The 18,882-nt window shown below is 44.9% G+C and overlaps 1 protein-coding gene across 7 annotated transcripts in view; it reads right to left on the reverse strand.

The window, feature by feature from the left end:
- LOC102060217 (uncharacterized) overlaps positions 1 to 18,882 on the reverse strand; it is a 32,307-nt gene that overhangs the window by 4,718 nt on the left and 8,707 nt on the right. For 2 of the 7 annotated variants that reach the window (XM_005446475.4, XM_055702412.1), the window contains exons 2-5: positions 18,273 to 18,358; positions 17,511 to 17,553; positions 16,341 to 16,533; positions 8,481 to 11,473 (exon numbers count right to left, since the gene is read on the reverse strand). In XM_005446475.4, the coding sequence (XP_005446532.3) occupies positions 16,373 to 16,533; positions 17,511 to 17,553; positions 18,273 to 18,358 (290 nt within the window). In that variant the 3' untranslated portion in view covers positions 8,481 to 11,473; positions 16,341 to 16,372. Of the gene's footprint in view, positions 1 to 5,329; positions 5,464 to 6,998; positions 7,285 to 7,304; positions 7,398 to 8,480; positions 11,474 to 16,340; positions 16,534 to 17,510; positions 17,554 to 18,272; positions 18,359 to 18,882 lie in introns of those variants that run through there. The other 5 variants (XR_008730949.1, XR_008730950.1, XM_055702413.1 and 2 more) reach the window with 5 other exon arrangements.

Genomic DNA, 18,882 nt, shown 5'->3' on the forward strand with positions numbered 1-18,882 from the left:
TAATTAGTTTCCTTTCTGAGTTATTTAAGAGGGTATGATTTTAAATACAAAACAAAAAAACACCACCAACAAAACCAACACCCAAATCTGCTAATCCCATGAAATTTGTCTTAAAAGACAATTTGACCTTGGGAGTTTTACTACAGAGAGATTTGTGAAAATAACCAGGAGAAGCAATTATGTCATTTTGAAAAGATGGTTTGTATTACCATCAGTTTGCCTTATTCTTTTTTTTTTTTTTTTTTGGCTAGGAAGCCATAGCACTTTTTTTTTAATCATATATGTTTACTCACAAATATCTGAATGATTAGTCAACATTTCTTATTATTTGTAGCAGTTCTACAGTTCTTCCTGCTTTTCACTTGTCCCTGTTTTACTTAATCCTTCTCTTGTAGATTTGAGTAATGATTATTTTCAGCTTCTAACCAAATTTTGTAAGAATTGCCTAGACTGGCAGCCCCAAATGCAACAGATCCATAGAAGCGGTCCCCTGTGGCCAGTGGCCGTGGCCATTTCCCCTTCCCCTCACGCTGATGTGTCCCCCCCAGCGATGCTCCCTCAGGCCCGGGCTGCCCACAGAGGGGGCTGCATGTCCTGCCGCGCTGACCAGCTGCCTGTGGGTGCCAGGAGGTGGAAGTGCTGGCTTATGTGGTGGTTTCAATGTGAAGCATTCCTCTACCAGTACTCGGAGAGCATTAAAAAACCCCTTGTGTTCCCATCTGCATGTAACACATTGACAGAATTGGTTTTTTTTTCAGGCAAGGGAGCGCTGGGGGAGGATGGAGTCTCTGCAAGAAGTCAGGGAGAGCCCACGGCATCATCTCACTGCTCTCTGTCTCCCTAAGGCCCAAAATGTCTCTGGAAAGGAAAGTAAGGCCAATCGAGAAACCCTGCTATCTCACATCACACGGTCTCCAGTCCCTGGAGCTTCCCTGATAAAACACTTCTCTTCCATCCCCATAAGCTGCCAAACAACTATTTCTCAACGTCTTATCTAATTGAGCAACAGCAAGGGAAAAGGTGCCTCTAGGATATCGGCAAAAAAACAGACACACAGGCAGAAAAGGCTTAATTCTGTCATCTCTAGCTAACCATTTACTTACCAGTTTTACCCTAATCTGCCTGCTAGCAGCAATTCTTTGCTAGGATTGCATGTCGCGTTTAGCTGAATAAAGGTCAGCTTCTGACTTCACTCCGCCTCCGCTGTAACTTCTACCATCTGTTGATTAATTAACATTATTTTGTGGTAGCAACCGCCCCTGAGCAGAGACTCACTGCTGACAGACCGGCCGGGACTGGGCTGTACCACTGTTACCTCTCATTAACAACCTATGTGTCATTATCTTCTAGCTCCAAAAGGATGTTTTATGCACATAATTACTGCTGGACAAAAAAATCTAACAAAAGTCATGTCGCAAACTGATAGCAAACAGTCAAATAATTATTTTTGCTTTGATTTTGTTCCCAAGCAAGAATCCTTACCATGAAAAGCATGGGAGTACCTAATGTTACTCCTGATGTTAAAGGAGTACCTGGTTACTCCTGGGCTGAGAAAATGATACATTCGGCGCTCACTGTGATTCAGTGCCTCACCTTTCACACTGCTTTACCCATCTGCATCACCACCTCTTCTCTAAAAAACTGGCTGCACTAAAATACATGTCATCCCTTTAGCTACTGATATGCACATAAAATTGTACAATGTTAACAAAAGATCTCAAGATTCTTTTTTTCCTTGCTCACTGCTTCTTTTAAAAATGTTCTCAACCAGTGCAAATTTTAAAAATTCATTTCTTAGCATATATACCTTACCGAATTTTTAACACAAATATGCACAGTCCCATGACAGCTTTGATGTTAACCCTTAAGCAATCTAAATAGTATGTGATTATCCATAAACTCAGTCTGCTATCGTCCCATCACCAGTAATTAGATAAAACTCATGCTTCCAAGGAGGAAAAACACAGCACAAAACATACTAAGAACTATGAATTACCATCACATTTGCTATGTTCATACCAAACTAACAGTAACGTAAGAAAACATTAAGTGGGAAAAAGATGTTTTACCTTCTTCTTATTTTGCTGGTTTTAACTTCTAGCTTTCTAAAACAACCAAACTGACACAAAAGTTTATGACCATTATGACCCCCATTGCCCATGAAGCTGACAAAAATCCTATTTCCTCTGTCCTGTATTATTTCAAAGGGTGCCCAAACCTCCTTAGTATGTTCCTTGAGAAATCAAGACTTCTACAATCCACATAGGACCACAAGTTGGCTTAGAACAAAGTTTTTACACAATCACATCAGGTTCCTAATCACTACACACAATAAAAATAACTGTATTTTAGCAAAATATACACCAGCTATGCAAAATGGAAGGAGGTGTGACCAGTTTTATTAATTAATAAATTTTGAGCAGCACTGTAAAAAGAAAATTACCCATTGCCACTAGATCAGTAAGTGTAAAGCATACTAAGGAGGAAAAGAAAAATGAAATCTCTTTGCAAGAGCAAAGAGTACATACCAGCAATGTTCGCGTTTTTTAAAAAAAAGCCACTGAACTTGAAGCGCTGCGTTGTGATAAGCAGCATCTGTCAAAGGTTCGGCATTAATTTGCCTGCTTGGGGCATTTAATCGCACAGTATTACAGCACTCTGTCTCCCAGTAGGTAGATACAAAACGCAGTATGCTCTATCTTGCTAAAGAAAAGCTTGCTGATGTTTCAGAAGATACAAAGGGTAAGAAAGTAAGAAGAGAAAGGGGGAGGCTTCCTCTGCCTGCAATAGATCTCCCCAAACCCTATTTCACCCTTCTGCAAGGCGAAGCAGATGTCCACGCCGGGTACCATGTCTCATTAGATTGGCTGATACAGCTGGGGGGAGAATAAACTTGCAGGTGCTTCTGCTCTTCAGCTCTGACCAAACAGCAGCAACCTCCACGTGCCTACCAGCAGGGCCTGGAAACTGATGAAGCCTCTGGAAACTCGAAGGAACACACAGAGGCACAAGCTTCACTCTCTGCCCGCTGGCAGCCCGGGTAGCAAGGGTGCTGCCGGACGATGTGGCAGCTTGGCTAGTGTTGGCGTACAGTCACCTGCCACCTCCCACCCTGGTCAGATGTGTGATGGCTGCTGTGATGAAAAACGAGAGTCTTTCTGTTGAAAACAGAGCTGTGAGTCTGTTTCACCACAGCAGCATCGTAACAACTGCCTTGGTGAACAGACAGGTGATCTTAGAGTCTCCTGTGCTACTCACCTGAAGATATGTTCCCATAATCTATACCATTTTTAAGTAAGGTTGCCTTTTTTCTAAAGAACATCTTTCTTTCAAACAATTATTTCAGATTATAACTGTATATACAGACAAAAAATAATTACTCAGGATTTCAACTTGCTGGATGCATTACAGTGCCTGGGAGAAGTCTCCATGATCACTAGCAATATCATTGGAGAGTAAATAAATAAATAAATATCCATAACTGTGTTCCGTAGCCTGTCATGTTTTTCCATCAGAAAGTCTGAAAATAAATTTATTTCTGATTTGAGCCTGGTAAGCAGATCGGAAGGAACATTTCCAGTTCTCAGAAGGCAATAGAATGGTATATATTGGGCAGATCTCAGAGCCAGTAAATTCTCAGTCCACTCCCAATGTAACAGAGACCAGAACACATAGGTACTGACACCACGTGCAACCACTTGCTCTGGTCACTCTTCCTAACATAAAGCATTCCTGTGGCATTTCAAAGCCTTTAGTTTCAGCAGAAAATCAGAACTATGAGATCTGGAGCACGTGCCGCCCAGCACTATCAGCTGCTTGCTGTGTTTTAACAGCTTCTGGTGCCCTGAGGACTTTGCCCCAGCAGAACCTGCCAGGCAGCCCTGGTGCTGGGTGGCACAGCACAGATGTGCCTTCGCAGCTCACCTGTGGGGACTGGAGCAGCAGCTTTGTGAAGAGAAAAAAAAAAAAAAAAAAAAAGATAAACACATTCAGGAGAATCACCCAAAGCAGTTTTATACAAAGGTAAATGCTTTCGATGCCCTGCTGCCTGGAAGCAGGAGCTGCAGAGCTGAAGTCCATGCACCCTGTCAGAGGGGTGCCGGATGGCCCGGGGCTGGACGTGCTGGAATGAACTGGGCAAAAGCAGCAGAGGGAACTGGAGGAGACCCAGATCACACCAGGCAGTGATGCCCCAGTGCCAATGCATTTTTTCCCTTCTGTTCTGGAAGATTGCTCCCTCTGTGCTTCTTAAGGAAGTACAAGAACGACCTCATTTCAGATGAGAAATCAGCAGTGGCTGAAAAGTTACATGTTTGATCACACCTGGCCTAGTGCTTGAGCAAAACTGCTCAATAAAGGGTTACGTGTTACATGAGCTGTGCATCACAGCAGTATGTTGAAGAAGAGCTGGAAATACAGCTACTGTGCAACAAGGAGTCTGTTGGGGAAGCAGGTATGAGCTCGTATGCGTCTGGTTTGATTTTTGGCGGCGTTTTGGGAAGCTATACCTGTTACTGCACCTCAGAAAACTGTTTTCTTAGTAGTTGCCTCAGTCCGATCACAAAATCTGTACTGTGACGTCGAGGGGAATGCACTCAGGAGAAGCGTGTTCCACGCGCCATGTGGAGGCTATTGGAGATGTAACTCCCAGCTGCCCCTCTCCTGCGTGCTTCTGCTGGTGGTGGCGTATGGTGAACGCTTAGAGGGAAATGGTGAGGGTCACCTAAAATATGCAGTTCAGGGAAGTGTATCCTTAACAGTGAAGCAATTGGAAAGTTTTGGAGCTTGGTGGTGAGCAGACCGACTCCTTGTTGTGCCTTGATTATTCAATGTATCACAGGTGGTTCCTTCGCTGTCTTTACCAGAAACCAAAAACCAGAGCTGAACTGATCCACATACCAACGTTGTGCTGCTCTGAGCTGGGGAGCAACAGGGATGGGGAAAGCACTTTAACAAAGAACTAACTAAATCTTACAAAGCTGTGTCCAAACTGTGCTGGATGACACTGAAAGGTCACGGAAACTAGTCATGGATCCAAAAAGGTTGTTCCTAGGATTGCACAACAAACTGAAAAAGGGGCCTTTCTGCTAGAGCTGTCACCAGGTCACGATGTCACCAGTGATAACTTTCATGGTTCATGACACTTCTGAGAACTGTAAAAATGCACAAGTTGTAACTGAAATACTGGCTGATACAAAGAACAAACGAATGGAGGTGTGTGTGAACACACCAGAAGAAACAACAGAGCAAAAGCTAAAACAACGGCACACACTGACAACCGAGAACATCGTTAACAGCAATAAAACTGGGAAAGGAGCTGTTTACACACCCACAAAGGCCACCAGTCAGCTCAAGCCCAGCAGGGGTGACTTGCTGTTGGAAGACCCATGCACTGAGAGCAGGATAGCCATCAGGTCACACCAGCTCTTCTTCCCCTTGTTCCAAAAGGGGGAGAGGCTGCAGCTGAAGAAACACCCAGAATGGGAAAATTAAAATAACGGCCAAAACCCCTGCCTAAGATACACGGAGCACCAAGTAAGGAAAACTCGAAGGCAAAAAGATGGCAGCATAGAAATTGCTGGCTGCGAGATGGCATAGCAGACCTGACTAAAACCCACCCTGTCACAACCAACCTAGAGGAACCCAGAAGAGACAGTGAGGATGGGACAGCTGAAGGTCCTTGTCCTCTCTGATTTCAGGCAGACCACCTGTGCACATGTATCTTGGTGCTTGCAAGTATTTAGCTGCGATAGTAAGTGAATAAAATCTGAGACAATACATTTGAATAGGTAAAATGAGCTTACTGAGGGCTTTTGCAAATAAATCACCTTCATCCTCTGGTAGGATCTGGCACCAAGCTTCGTTGCAGTAATTTTCTGCAAACATCACTTTGCTTAGCACATTGCATTTACCAACACCAAAAGGTACACAATGCGGGAACAGCAAACCTTAGAATTTTCTTGGCACAGTCCTTTCATAATCTGGACAGAGTTAATGAAGAGGTACTAAATGCTGTTTGTACAGCTGCCCTTTGATCTGTGTACGGCCAAATGGCTAAATGCAACGATAAAACTAACGGCAGCTAGAAACAGAGCAAGCTCCTCAAATGTTCATCTCACAGGGGACTAAAACAACACTTACAACTGATTTTGTAAATCTGTCATTAACTATTAACCTTGTGTTTTGACCTGAAAAAACATATGTGAGTCTGTTAGTTGCACTGCCTAAGAGTATGGCCCCAACTCATTACATTCTTACTGTACTATAAGAACACCCAAAGCCTTCTGAAGGAGAAGGGCCTGCACTTACATGGCCTGTTTAGGGAGAGGCAGGTCATGTAAGTGGCCCCAGGAGACAGGACGATGCTGACAGAGCAAACTGATCTTTGAAAAACAACGTGCATTCCTTCATCAAAATGTCACCCCTGAACTAGGTCCCCAAAGCTTCAGGCTCAGTTTAAAAATCCTGGCCACCTCTCCCTCCAAATTCAGGGACTGCCACAGTGCTTCTCTGTCGGGAAGGTTGATCTCCTATAAAATGCAGCATTGCTTCCCAGCTGAAGATGTTCACCACACCAACAAGTGAGATCAACCCCTAGAAGAGCACGCTGCCGTATGCCCTTTGCAGAGCATCCATTATGTTTCTACTTCATCACCACCTACCCTCATCTCACAGGGAACCAAACAACACTTAGAACTGCTTGTGTAAATCTGTCATTAACAATTAACCTTGTGTTTTGACCTGAAAAAACATAGGTGAGTCTGTTACTTGTACCGCCTGAGAATATGGCCACAACTCATTACATTCTTACCGTACAACGAGAACACCCAAAGCCTTCTGAAGGTGAAGGGCCTGCACTTACATGACCTGTTTAGGGAGAGGCAGGTATTTTGGGTGTCAGTAAATACACAGCATTTGGCCATTCATTAAAGAACTGGTCTTGCAGAAGGCACAGGTGACAGGAAAGGCTGTACTGGGAAGAGGAAATGTACATTCACCTGGTGTGTCACAGGGCTTCACGCTGCCACTTTCCACAGCACAGCCCTCCCCTGGCAGCCTGTAAGGCCAGCACGGGTTCCTCACCCCAGCAGGGCAAGACGACAGCGAATGTTCTGCTTTCGCTGGAGAGCGTGTGCATGGGGAGCCGTGAGACACCAGACCGTGAGATCATCCCATGCCAGGTTACGGCTCCTCTGTACCACGCCGACGGCAGTGCCACCTCCCAGCACGTCCCTCTGGGCTTTTCCCACCTGGTCTTGGAGCTGCCGGAGCGCAGTCCTGTCTCCCCTGCCCCTTCCATGCACCTCTACAGCTCTGCCCAGGAGCACAGGACATCACGAAAACAGGAGTCAGGGCTGCTGCCGGCTGCCCGGCGCGGGGCTCCGGAGCCGGGGCGTCAGCTCCGCCGCGGCCCGCCCGGGGCGGGGGTGGGGGGGGGGGGAAGCGGGGCCCTGCCCCGCTTCCCCCCCCCCACCCCCGCCCCGGGCGGGCCCCACCGTGCCGCCCCCGCCACCCCAGCCCTGCAGCGGGGCTCGGCCCTCGGCCGCGGCCGGAACCAAAGCAGAAGAGAATCCGCCGCCGCCACGAAGCGCTCCGCGCCGCCGCCTTACCTGGCCAAGGTGCTCTTCCCGGCGCCCGGCAGCCCCCGCAGCAGCACTAGCCTCCGGCCGAAGCGGCCCCGCGGGGGCTGCAGGCTGAGCCCCCCCAGGGCGCGGAGCAGCTGCTCGTCCATCCCCGCCGGCCCCGGGAGGGAGCGGGGGCGGGGACGGGAGCAGCCGGCCCCAGGCCCGGCCCCGGAGCGGGGGGGCAGGCCCGGCCCCGGGGAGGCGGCGGCCAGCGGCGCGCAGGGACCGCGCAGCGGGCGGAACGCGCGTCCCTCGGTGGAGGCCGGGCCGCCCGGGACCCTCAGCCCCTCCCGGGACACCCGGGCCCTGCCCCGGGACCCTCAGCACGCCCCCACGGATCCCCCGGCCCCCTCAGCTCGGGACCCTCAGCCCCTCACGGGGACCCCCAGGCCCTGCCCCGGGACCCTCAGCCCCTCCCGGGACACCCGGGCCCTGCCCCGGGACCCTCAGCACCCCGCCCCCGGGACCCCCAGTTCCCCCACGGGTCCCACACCCTCCCCCGGGACCCACAGTCCCCGCCCCGGGACCCTCAGCCCCCTCCCCGGACCCCCAGTTCCCCCCTGGGTCCCCGGCCCCCCCAGCCCCCTCCCCGGCAGGGTGGCAGCGCCCTGAGGAGAGAGGCGCGGGAAGGGCCAGGCGGCGGCGGCGGCCCGCACAGCGACTCCGTTCCAGCCACTTTTTCTACCTGGAACGCGAGCCCGAGGTATCGACTTCAATTATTTAAAACCCAGATTAATGTCCAGATTCTCCAAGATGGGCAGAGAACAGAAGCCAGCGCTGAAAGCGTTCAGTCCCGGGTGCTGCCCGTGTGCCCCATGAGGTGCTGGGCACCCCAGAAGCGAATTACCAGCTCACCTCGGGGAAGCGGGGCTCTCCGCCGGACCGCCGGCTCAGTCCAACCCTTGTTTTCCTCTCCCCCCACCCCCAGCAGTGCTGGAGCCACCGGATCCCACCCTACCACAAAAGCAGACGAGGACTCCAAGCAGATGCTCCTGAACAAGGGCCCTGCGCCGCACAGGTCACTTTCCGTGTCACGCCGGCGGCGTTAGCATCACTTTTCAAACATACCACATGAGAAACTGCAGGAAACGTAACAAAATTTAACCAGGAAACCTGATCTGCTCTAACATGGTCACCACACAAGCCAATACTAAGAGTCTCCAGCAAAGCCAAGAATAGCTGGTGCGGGATCACGCTCTGCCTCTGGGAGCCATGCACAGCACCGACGCCAGCCGGGCGAGAAGCCAGCCTCAGGGACACGCCGCCACCCCGCTACAACGCTGGAGCTTTAGGCTGTAAAGTTTGCAAATAGCGCTAAAGAGAGTGTTCGCGTACAGGGGGAAAGCTTATCCCACCGCGGGATGTGGCACACCCACCCCAGCTGAAGCAAGTGGGGAAAAAAACCAAAAGTGACAGGAAAGAAAATACATAAACTTTGAGATCCCAGAGGGGTTTAAAGTAAACTTAAACCGATACTGTGACATTTTGCAAACCAGTTTTATTTTAAGCATTCTGAAAGGTCAGTACTCAGTAACAGAAAATACAGGCATTCAGATTTCTCCCTCAACAAACAGAAGTAGGAAGAAAATACTGATCCTTGAGTGACATTTTCTTGAAACCACACTAACTTTTCTGCTGCGACTGGTACATCCGGTAAACCCGAAGCTGTGGTTACAGCCAGCAGAATTGCCTTCCTTCTCCCCATGACATTTTGTATAATGTTCTGCTGGTAGAAGAGCAGCACGTTTCTAACCAAGGAAAGGAAAACATCGCATGTGTACAGAGAAATGCATGAAAAGAAGTGCAGCCAGTGAATTTGCCAGTTCAAATACAACATTAGTTTAGAAATACATCCATCTTTAACCGCTTACATGTATACGCAAGTGTTTTTTTAAGTGGAGAGCGGGGACACATTGGGAATTTAGACCATGGTGGGTGGAGCTTCAGCATGACTGCAGTCAGGTACTGGCTGTTCAGCTGATGCACAACGAAAAGAGTGCCGGGAAAGATGAGGAGGAAGAGATGAAAGAATAAATGGATAAATATTCTGGATCTGGAAGCCGCAAAAGAGGGAAATATTTCTGACAAGTACACACAACCTAAGCTTCCTTGTTTCTCCCTTTCTCAATGATCTTTTCTCACCCTGAGGAGATCGTTCTTTTCTGTCACTCCCTCTCACTGCAAAGAAATACCTTGCCTTATGCACGTCTCTTAATTGACAAAGGCTGCTCTTTCTGATTATTTTTCTGATTAATAATTAAGTTAATTAGGTGTAATTTGATGTGTCCTTCCACCTCCCTCCATTCTGTTTTGCCTGTCTCTTCTTCATTATTTGCTATTTCAGCAAGCACTCATGATTTTTTTCATGAGGAGCTATCCTCCTCCTCCCGTTTGTTGTTACACTCACGGCCTTCTGCCAGTGAAGGTGCCATCATGAACTCAGTTGACCCTCAGCACTCCATTCCCAGGCATCACAAGCACCACTTCAAAGACAGATGGCACAGAACGTGTCACACTATTTTACAGACCACAGCAATACATCAGGGCAATTTAGTGCTTTTCCAGAAAAGCAACACCAACAGAGAGCTGGTGGGAAAGCATTGCCCTGTTTACAGCCTACATACACACACACACACACAAAAAAAAAAAAAAATCTAGATTAATCTAACCACACCTCAGAGAAAAACCCAGGAAACTGTGTTTTAAGATCATGGGATGAAATTCATCACCTATGTAATTTAGCTCATTCTACATACGTAACGTATTTCCAACTTTCCTGACACCCGCGTGGGCCTTACATACATATGTATGTAAGCAAAATTTTAGATTTTACTGTCAAGGGTTCATTGATTTCTGCTGCTCATCTGCCCCTGGAAACCAATACTCCACTCATGTTACTGGGACAATTTCCTCAGTAACAGAATTGCTACTGGTAAGGTTACTGTTCTAGCTAAGGAATAACCACCATGCTTAATGTTGAAGGAAAACCACGATACTTAAAAAAAACCAACAAAACTGCACACAAAACCCCCCACTATTTTTAGCTTAATTTTCTCCTCACCTCCTAAGAATTTTAAGTAAAAAATGGCAAAAGGAATACTACTAACAGAAACGTCAAATCACTGATTACCAGTGCTAGTTATAGGTCTTATCAGTCTGCCACAAACCATGCGCATCTTTCCTCCAGTGTGTTTGAATCAGGTCTATACTGAAATTTTCTCCTTATTTCTATAGTGCCAACTGAGTCTAGTTGAAGGGAATCATTAGGCCTGGTTTCAGGAGAAGGCAAGTTGTGTACCCCCGGATGAAAGAAAAGGAGTGACTAATGAAGACTTACGTCACTTGAAGTTGTAAAGAGACTGGGATGTAATTATGCCTGACAGGACAAAAGGCAGAAGTAGGATAAGACACGTAACAGGCACCTTTCCCTGCAGGTAGGCATCCCTAGCAGTTCATGTACCAGTTCTTGGGGCAATATTTTGGATACCAGAGCCTGAAGGTCACAACTCGTGCTGACAAGACAGCTCTTTTCTGCTTACTGGTCTCTGCTCTCAATCTCTTCGTATGACACTCAAGGATATACTGAGAAGGTATAAATCCCAAATGACTTCAGAAAGTGACCTTTTGCCACACAAGACAAAGTTATCTCCATTTTGATTTTTATTCTATGGACAAAGAAGTTGATATCAGGGGGCTGCAGGGGGGTGGGAAGGGAAGATAGCCAAAGATTCACACCAAATCTCTACAGCGGTTACTTTCTTCCAGGTTATTCCTCACATTTTAAATCCTTGGTGGCCAACTGAAGTCCTTCCATGGTGGAATCAAAGTGAGACGTTTCTGAAATAAAACTAAAAAAAAAAAAAAGAGAGAAGATTCTGCTGAAATACCACAACAGCACAGACCGTCGAAAGACTTTAATGGTTGCACAGCCAACCCTCAGACTGAGAAGCGTTCACCTGTCTGATATTTTTAAGTGTCTCTTTCTTTCTCATACTCTGCTGCTGGTTATTTCTTTAAAAAGTTAAGAAGAATGGAGAGGAAGCAGATGATGGAGAGCAAAGGAAAAATAAAAAATGCAAGGAGAATGAAAAATGAAGAGAAGAAAACTTGGGTATCAGAACTAGAGACAGTAAGAACCTAGCAGTCTCAAGGCTGAAAAATAAGGAGAAGAGTAACACAGTGGAACATTTTTTTTCTCTACGTCACAAATAAATAATGAATAGCCAGCCATTCTACCAGTAACTATAGCATAGATACATCTCATAATTGTTGCATTATGTTGCAATTTTTCCCCATTACATTCACTCAGGACCTCACAGGCTTCCAAGTTACCGAGCTTGTGTGAGGCACCAGCACAACCTGACGGTTACCCTTTTCTGAGAGCTCCAGAAACACTGTTCTGGGCAGCTCTTACTCCCCCTGGTAATTATACTCTGCTTAAGTAAATTTTAGGCCAGGTTTTCCTGGTAAGCACTGTAAAAGGCAGGTGAGTGTTTCTGGTCATAATTCTGTGCACTTTTTCACACTTCATTTTGTTTAAAGTTAGTAGTCAAAAGATAGAGAAAACACTTTTTTATTATTGTCATGTCGAAGCAGCAACTGGAGGAGGTTTGGCCATGGGATGATATTTTCTGTGGCAATACTGGAAGATTGCTTTAGTCAGCTTTGTAGCTCTTAGATTATTTTTTTCACGCTAGCCAGAAGGTGGTCCTGCCTGTTCCAGCTGTATGTTCCTGCTCCTTTACCTGCGTCCTGCTGATCACGTGGCTCTAGGCCAATTTGTTTCAGCTCAATGGTCCAGACTGAAAACTTTTTGGATATCTTCACATACTAGACGACAGAGCTGAATTGCCTCACACTCTGGCTGCGGAAGCATTGCGTCCAGCAAAGGGAAGTGACAGGAATAGCGCAGCCAGGGACAGACGGAGTGGTAACACACGTCACCAAGAGATTTGTCTCATCAAAACCATGACCCTACCAGGCTGTCATGGAGGAAGTCTTCCTGCAGGGAGTTACCAACTGCTGTGCTTCACAAAGAAACATGCCAGCTTTTGTTTTGCAGTAGTCCTGCAGATAAATGCTTAAACTGACATCGGGTTTTGTTGTCTTGTTCTGCATTTGTATAGCATCTGGCACTCGGGAGTCCTGGTCTACAAAGAATTTCCAGGCACCAAAATAACGCTCTTTTCACCGATCTCAGCTTTCTTTTTAAACCAGGGTCTCTTGCTTAATCTCCAGAACAAATACTGATGTGCTGCCAAGGCTGCAATAAGGAGCTCTCACAACTTGAGATTAACCGCGTGGTTTCACAGAGGAACACCACTACTGTTCACTCTCCCATTTGAATAAAAACACCCTTACTCAACATGAATACAGAAGCATGATCATCTGGCTAACAGACTGTTGCACTTGGCCAGTAAGGCTTAGTTTACTTTCCAATCTCAAGGGACTGAAATGATCCTATAGCTCTCCATTTATTTTTCTATGATTTTAAAAGCTTGTGGTAGGAATGCCTCTGTTTTCTGACTTTTTTTTTTCCCCTGACATTTGATGAAATCAAATCCATTTCAACATTTATAGTTGTTCTCTTGAGCAGTTTTACAGCCACTCCGGGACATCACTCTTGGCAAGTCTGCTTTAGTCAGCAACCAGGAGAGAATGAGTTTGTGGTGAGGAAAGATAACGTTACCTCTCAAAACCAGGGGCACCATCAACCAGAAAAACTCCCCTGCTTTTTACAGCCCTTACACATGCAGACCTCAGAGAACTGCTGCAATACCCACATGGGTCTGGCCAGGGGTCTGCATCACCCAGTATATCCTGTGCCTGACAGCGAGCACAAATCAATTGAAACCCCTAAGGGATGCTTTTTACTTTTTACATACTTCTTTCTGTATATTTCTTTAACATCCTAACATTTGTATGAGCTTAAGAGCAGCCTTTAGTCTGAAGGTATGGTTGCACAATACATGGTCCCTGGTATCAGAGCTGACTGCCACCCCAGCAGGAAGCTGTGTGCGTCCTCGCCCTCGTGCCTGCAGCAGCCCAGTCCCGTCTGCTCCCTGGACCCAGCTTTGGCACCCACTCGGACCTTACACATGCTTATTTAGATTTGCCAGCCCAGCAGAAAACTATCCTGTTGTTTGCTTCCTGTGGGGTCAGTGAGTTAAATTACAGCCTTAATGTCGCCAGAGCGGGTAACTGGCGCAGGGCTGGGAGGCTGAGCACTTCCCACTTTTGGCAGCCATGAGCTGTCACACCAGCTGCCCGGGGCAGCAGACCACAGCTCCAGAGCAGCCTAAACAGATCCAGCCTCTGATGTCCCACCCTCTTCCTCCAACAGCCAGCAGGACTTTCCCTGACTCGTTTCAGATGATCAACTAAAAAAACCCCAACAAACAAAACACAACCCCAACAAGAACCCCACAAAACCCTGACTAACTTCCCTCTTCCTCCCAATACAAAGCCCCAACCAGCTAAGCCTTGTCAAGTCAAAGGCTTTGCTGAGCACCAAAGCTGCTGCAAGGAGGATGGGACCATGCGGCCTGGACCAGGGCAATCAACCATCACACACGCTTCACCTGCCAGCAGGGACCTTTGACTTAACCACACCACCTCAGCCTAGATGTTCGTGACCAAGTCCTTCTGCACAGAGCACGCACTGCCTTTTTTAATGATTTTTTTTTTTTTTTTTTAACCCACACACTGACTGGGCGTCTTCTTTCACAGCAAAGTACTCATTGCTTTAATTCTGTGTTCTTTAGAGCTAATATAACCCAGCGCAGCAGAACATCAGACTGCAGCATCACACAAACGGGTTTAACAATGTTTGGTTTCAGACCAGCAGTCAGTGGCTGGCTCACAATCGCACAGGGCAGCGGATCACTTCAGCTGTGCTCACAAGCAGGAGAGGAAGATTGAAACAGCTTTGGGAGTAGCATGGCAGACAGAAAAAGGGGCCAAATTAATAGAAAAAAACAGCTTGTTGGATACAGCAACCAAGTAAAGGTATGGACAATAAGGCAGGATACTCTGCCAGCATATGTCTTTCCTTTCTTGAAGCACACACGCAAGTCAATTTCCAGGTTAATTGCAATTTCTTTCAGGGAAGCAATGCAGCTCTCCAACTTTGTTTCTTTAGCATAACAACACTTTCATCAATAAACCTGAACATTTCTGCGTAGTAGATTAGGGTACCAATCCACTCTGAGACAGCTAGTCAGTATCATAAGCAAAACTCTTGCCTGTGGATTGTTCAGATTTACAATACTAAAAATAAATAACTTATAAAAAATTTTGGCCAACATAGGACTAAGTATTTGGTGAATTTTTTTTTTAATTACTTATCAAATATTTTAGTATTTGATTATGTAAAAGGACCGTACTGCTACCAGATCTTCTTGATGTTATTAATAATCTGTGCTGACAGATCTGTGCAAGATCAGTGCTGTCTGTACTACATGGTTCAAAGAGATTCCCTTCATCTTCCTACACGTTAATCAGCAAATGACCTGCAATTCATTTTTGTCATCAATAATATAAAAATGCACATAATCAAATCAACCTCCATTCAAGATGTTTCGATTCCAGCCCAAACGATCCAATTACTTTAGTTCTGTCATGATCTTCCACTGTGAAAATTAAGAAACCTTCTAAAAAGTCATCTATTTTTGTAACTCTCCCAACACAGCACTTGCCCAGCCCTTTGACTCCTCCTCCAGCCATTGACTTACACTCAGGTCAGGCACAGGACACCGGGTGACACAGACCCCACACGGACTATATACCAGTAAACTTGTGCCATCTGGATGGGAATAATTTAAGCCTTAGGATCTGGATATTTTTTTCTAGCTCAATCTGCTCATGGTGCAAATTATTCTTTTTCCATATACCTCAGTTTACTTGTTTTAAAACTACAGATTAATCCATTTTCCACTTTGGAAAGAACAACTAATGGAAAATGATACAGAAGTTAAACTAGCATTTTACAGCTGGATCCAAAATTCTTTCCTTCTTACGACAATCTGCCTAGAATATCTCTCATAAACGAACCATAGAAACTTTGCAAAGTTACCAAAGGGTTTAAAAATTCACTAGACAAGCACGAACACGGTACCATGGTTTCTAATACTCACTAGCACACTTTGTCATACCAAATGAAAGTATTTATGAAAGATTAACACTTCAGTATATGGAGTCCTATTGTAACCTCCTGCTGCTGATTCTCTACTGAAAAGCAGAACTGCCACTTTTTCATAACTTGGTGAAATACTGTATTATTGCTCATACTGTGCTCCTCATAATTAGACCTTTAATGGAGTCAGCATTGCTCTTCATGCTGAAAAGATGAGGAAAATAGTACCAAGATGATATGACTCACAACAGATCGCCACAGTAATCAAACTGGGAACAAAGTCCAACTATGAGGCATTCTAGACCATTGCTTTCACTTTACCAGGCAGGTTTTAGATTTTGAAGAAAAAAATAATATTCATATGTCTTTAATAACAAAATACTGCCTTCTCTTTTCTGCAGTCAGGCTTAAAAAAACCCCAAAACAACCAAAATCAAAACCACCTGCAATCCTAACCTGAAGAAAAAGAACAAATACATTGGGTGATACTAAATGCACCTTAAAAATTATAACAAACAATGTTCTTTAGATGTTTGGTGAAATACAATACCAGAAAAAACCACACAAGCGTGATTGATTACCTTTTCCTTCATGCAGAATTTAAGATGGTCAGTCACAACCGATGAAACACATCATCCAGACTGTCAGTGCTAGCATGGGTCAGGATGTTCTCCTCTGTCACCCCTTGAAACAGCTCCACTTCTGGAAGTGTTTCCGAAGAGTCTTGATTCTCTTGGTGATTTTTATTTAGATCTTCAAGACTAATAATATAATCTAAAACAACAAACAAATTACAAACTGTAGCCAAAGACACCTGCAATTACCTTACGTAGTCTGTCACTTAAAGTACGTGAGGATAGAGTATTTCTAAAGCAAGCTTTCATTTCATCAGAATACTCTTGATTTTGCCTCCTAAATGGCCTCCAAAATAAACTATATCTTTCAGGTTTGTCTCTGACAGGGAGGGGGGGGGGGGGGGGGGGTGGAGAGAGAGAGAGAGAGAGAGAGAGAGCATGCATGCAAGCACATGCACGTGTGTGTAGTCTTGCTCTTGTGCTTCCTCTCAGCTCTCCAAGAGTGTCCTTTTCTGTGTTTTTAAAATAGAGAAACTCCTCTCCTATTTTACAGCAAATTCTATCAGCTTCCAGGGAGCTACTATTGTCCATTTTTAATCTCATCTTATGGAACTTGTGAAATTATACTACACTAACATGGAAATAATGGAAAAAGACAACCAGCAACCTCATCCCATAACCTCCACACTGCAGGAATTAATGCACGCAGAAGTCCAGAGCTTCCCATGGGCCCTGACATCTCTTGCTGCTCAACTGTGTGACCTATTGTTATGCTGGCAATTTTTAGTGATCATTAAGTTTAATTAAGTTGAAGATGCTCAACCTTCCAGAGAAATAAAGTCTAAAGACTTTATGTTAAACAACCTTCTGATCTGGAATGGGTAAACGTCAGCTAAGTATTGGATTAATCTCATATGGGAAACTTTAAAAGGCAAGGAATTTCAGCACTTGCATCAGGAAATGTGAAGTGATGACTCACAGCAACCATAGTTCTGCCACACTATGTACAAAATCAACGGAGGCACAAATTAATTTATCGCATCCTAGTGCTTTTGCACAAAGGAGAGTGTTACCACTCATTTGTGCTGAAAACCTTTGACACACTTCAGCATTAACTATTTTCTCTTCTGAACAAGAAGTATTAGATACAGGTTTTGATTCACAGAACACACCTACCCAAGGCATTTCCATCCTGTGATAGATTTGCTTTCTGTTTTTCCTAAAACAGATAATAATAGTTCAGATAAAAGAACAGGTGAGAAGAGATTTTATTATTTTGGGAAAGAACAAGGTCTATGCTCTATTTTATAATTATTATTTCCTTGTATTTACAGGATTTTCCTCATTTCCACTACCAGACACTACTTGTGTTTATTATTATTAAAGTGCTCCTTAAATAAAAACAAACCTTCACAAAGTAACAGCAACAGTGGGGGGGAAAGTAATTTGTAAGTTAACACTTTCTAACTAGACAAGGAGAATTCATTTGTTGTCAGTCACCTAGAATGACTTCTCTGCTGCAACTCTTTGTAGAAGTAGCTATGAACTATACACTATATATACACTACAGGTATAGTGGAGGATGAGATTCGATGGGAGAAAACTTTAAGGAAAACAACTGGATGACGGTAGGTTGTACTTAATGCACATAGGCCAGGTCAGGACACAAGTATCAAGGAAAGGGTTTGGGTTTTATTCTCCTTCAACTACTTCATACACATTTCTGAAGCTGAACTTTCAAAACCTGAACCCTACCATGGCCTCGAGCCGATTCTGGAAATATTCAGAAGAGTGCATAAAAAATCTGTCTCCTCGTTGTGGGCATGAAAAAACAAAGCAAATTTACTAGCAAAGAACATAATTTTGCTTATGAACTGAAGAATTCCTCTTTATACCTGGAATATTGGAAAGCCTTCCAAAATCCCCTAAAATTCATACCTCCACAGAGGTCTTCCACAGTAAATAGATCATCTTTGAAACTTTCCAGTCAAGAGGAACTATATAATCATCTGGCAACAAGGATTCTGCAGAAGAAAATATTTTTTGCAGTTGAGTGTTCAAGATCTCTCCATAGCCAAAATATATCACTGAATTACAATTTTTGCACACTTTTTATATATATATATGTACTTTTTAAAAAGCAGCTATTTAAGTGAGCCAGCAGCAAAGTCAGAATTTACATTTCTAGAATCTAGGGACAGCGCACAGGAGGGGAGGATGGGGAAGGAGATTTGGGGTTTGTTTCTTTTTTTAGGCAAAGGCTTTTCTACAATACTTTCATTTCCACACATACTCCCCCGAAACTAGGCACGAATGAGAAAACCAGAAAGCTTTCAGCCCACAAATTAAAGAAAATGCAACTTAAGTAACAATCTTTAAATTTTAAAATGTTTAATTATAGGAATCTGTGCAATATCACTAAAGAAATTACTTCCATAATGTTTTAACTCTAACACCCTTTAAGAAGCTGAAGCGATTCTTTGTAGGAAACCAGTCTAAAATACATTCTACACTTGCATGAGAATCATACAGGCTAGTCAGTCAACTA

The sequence above is a fragment of the Falco cherrug genome, chromosome 2 (genome assembly GCF_023634085.1).
Source record: "Falco cherrug isolate bFalChe1 chromosome 2, bFalChe1.pri, whole genome shotgun sequence".
In the NCBI taxonomy this organism is placed as follows: Eukaryota; Metazoa; Chordata; class Aves; order Falconiformes; family Falconidae; genus Falco; species Falco cherrug.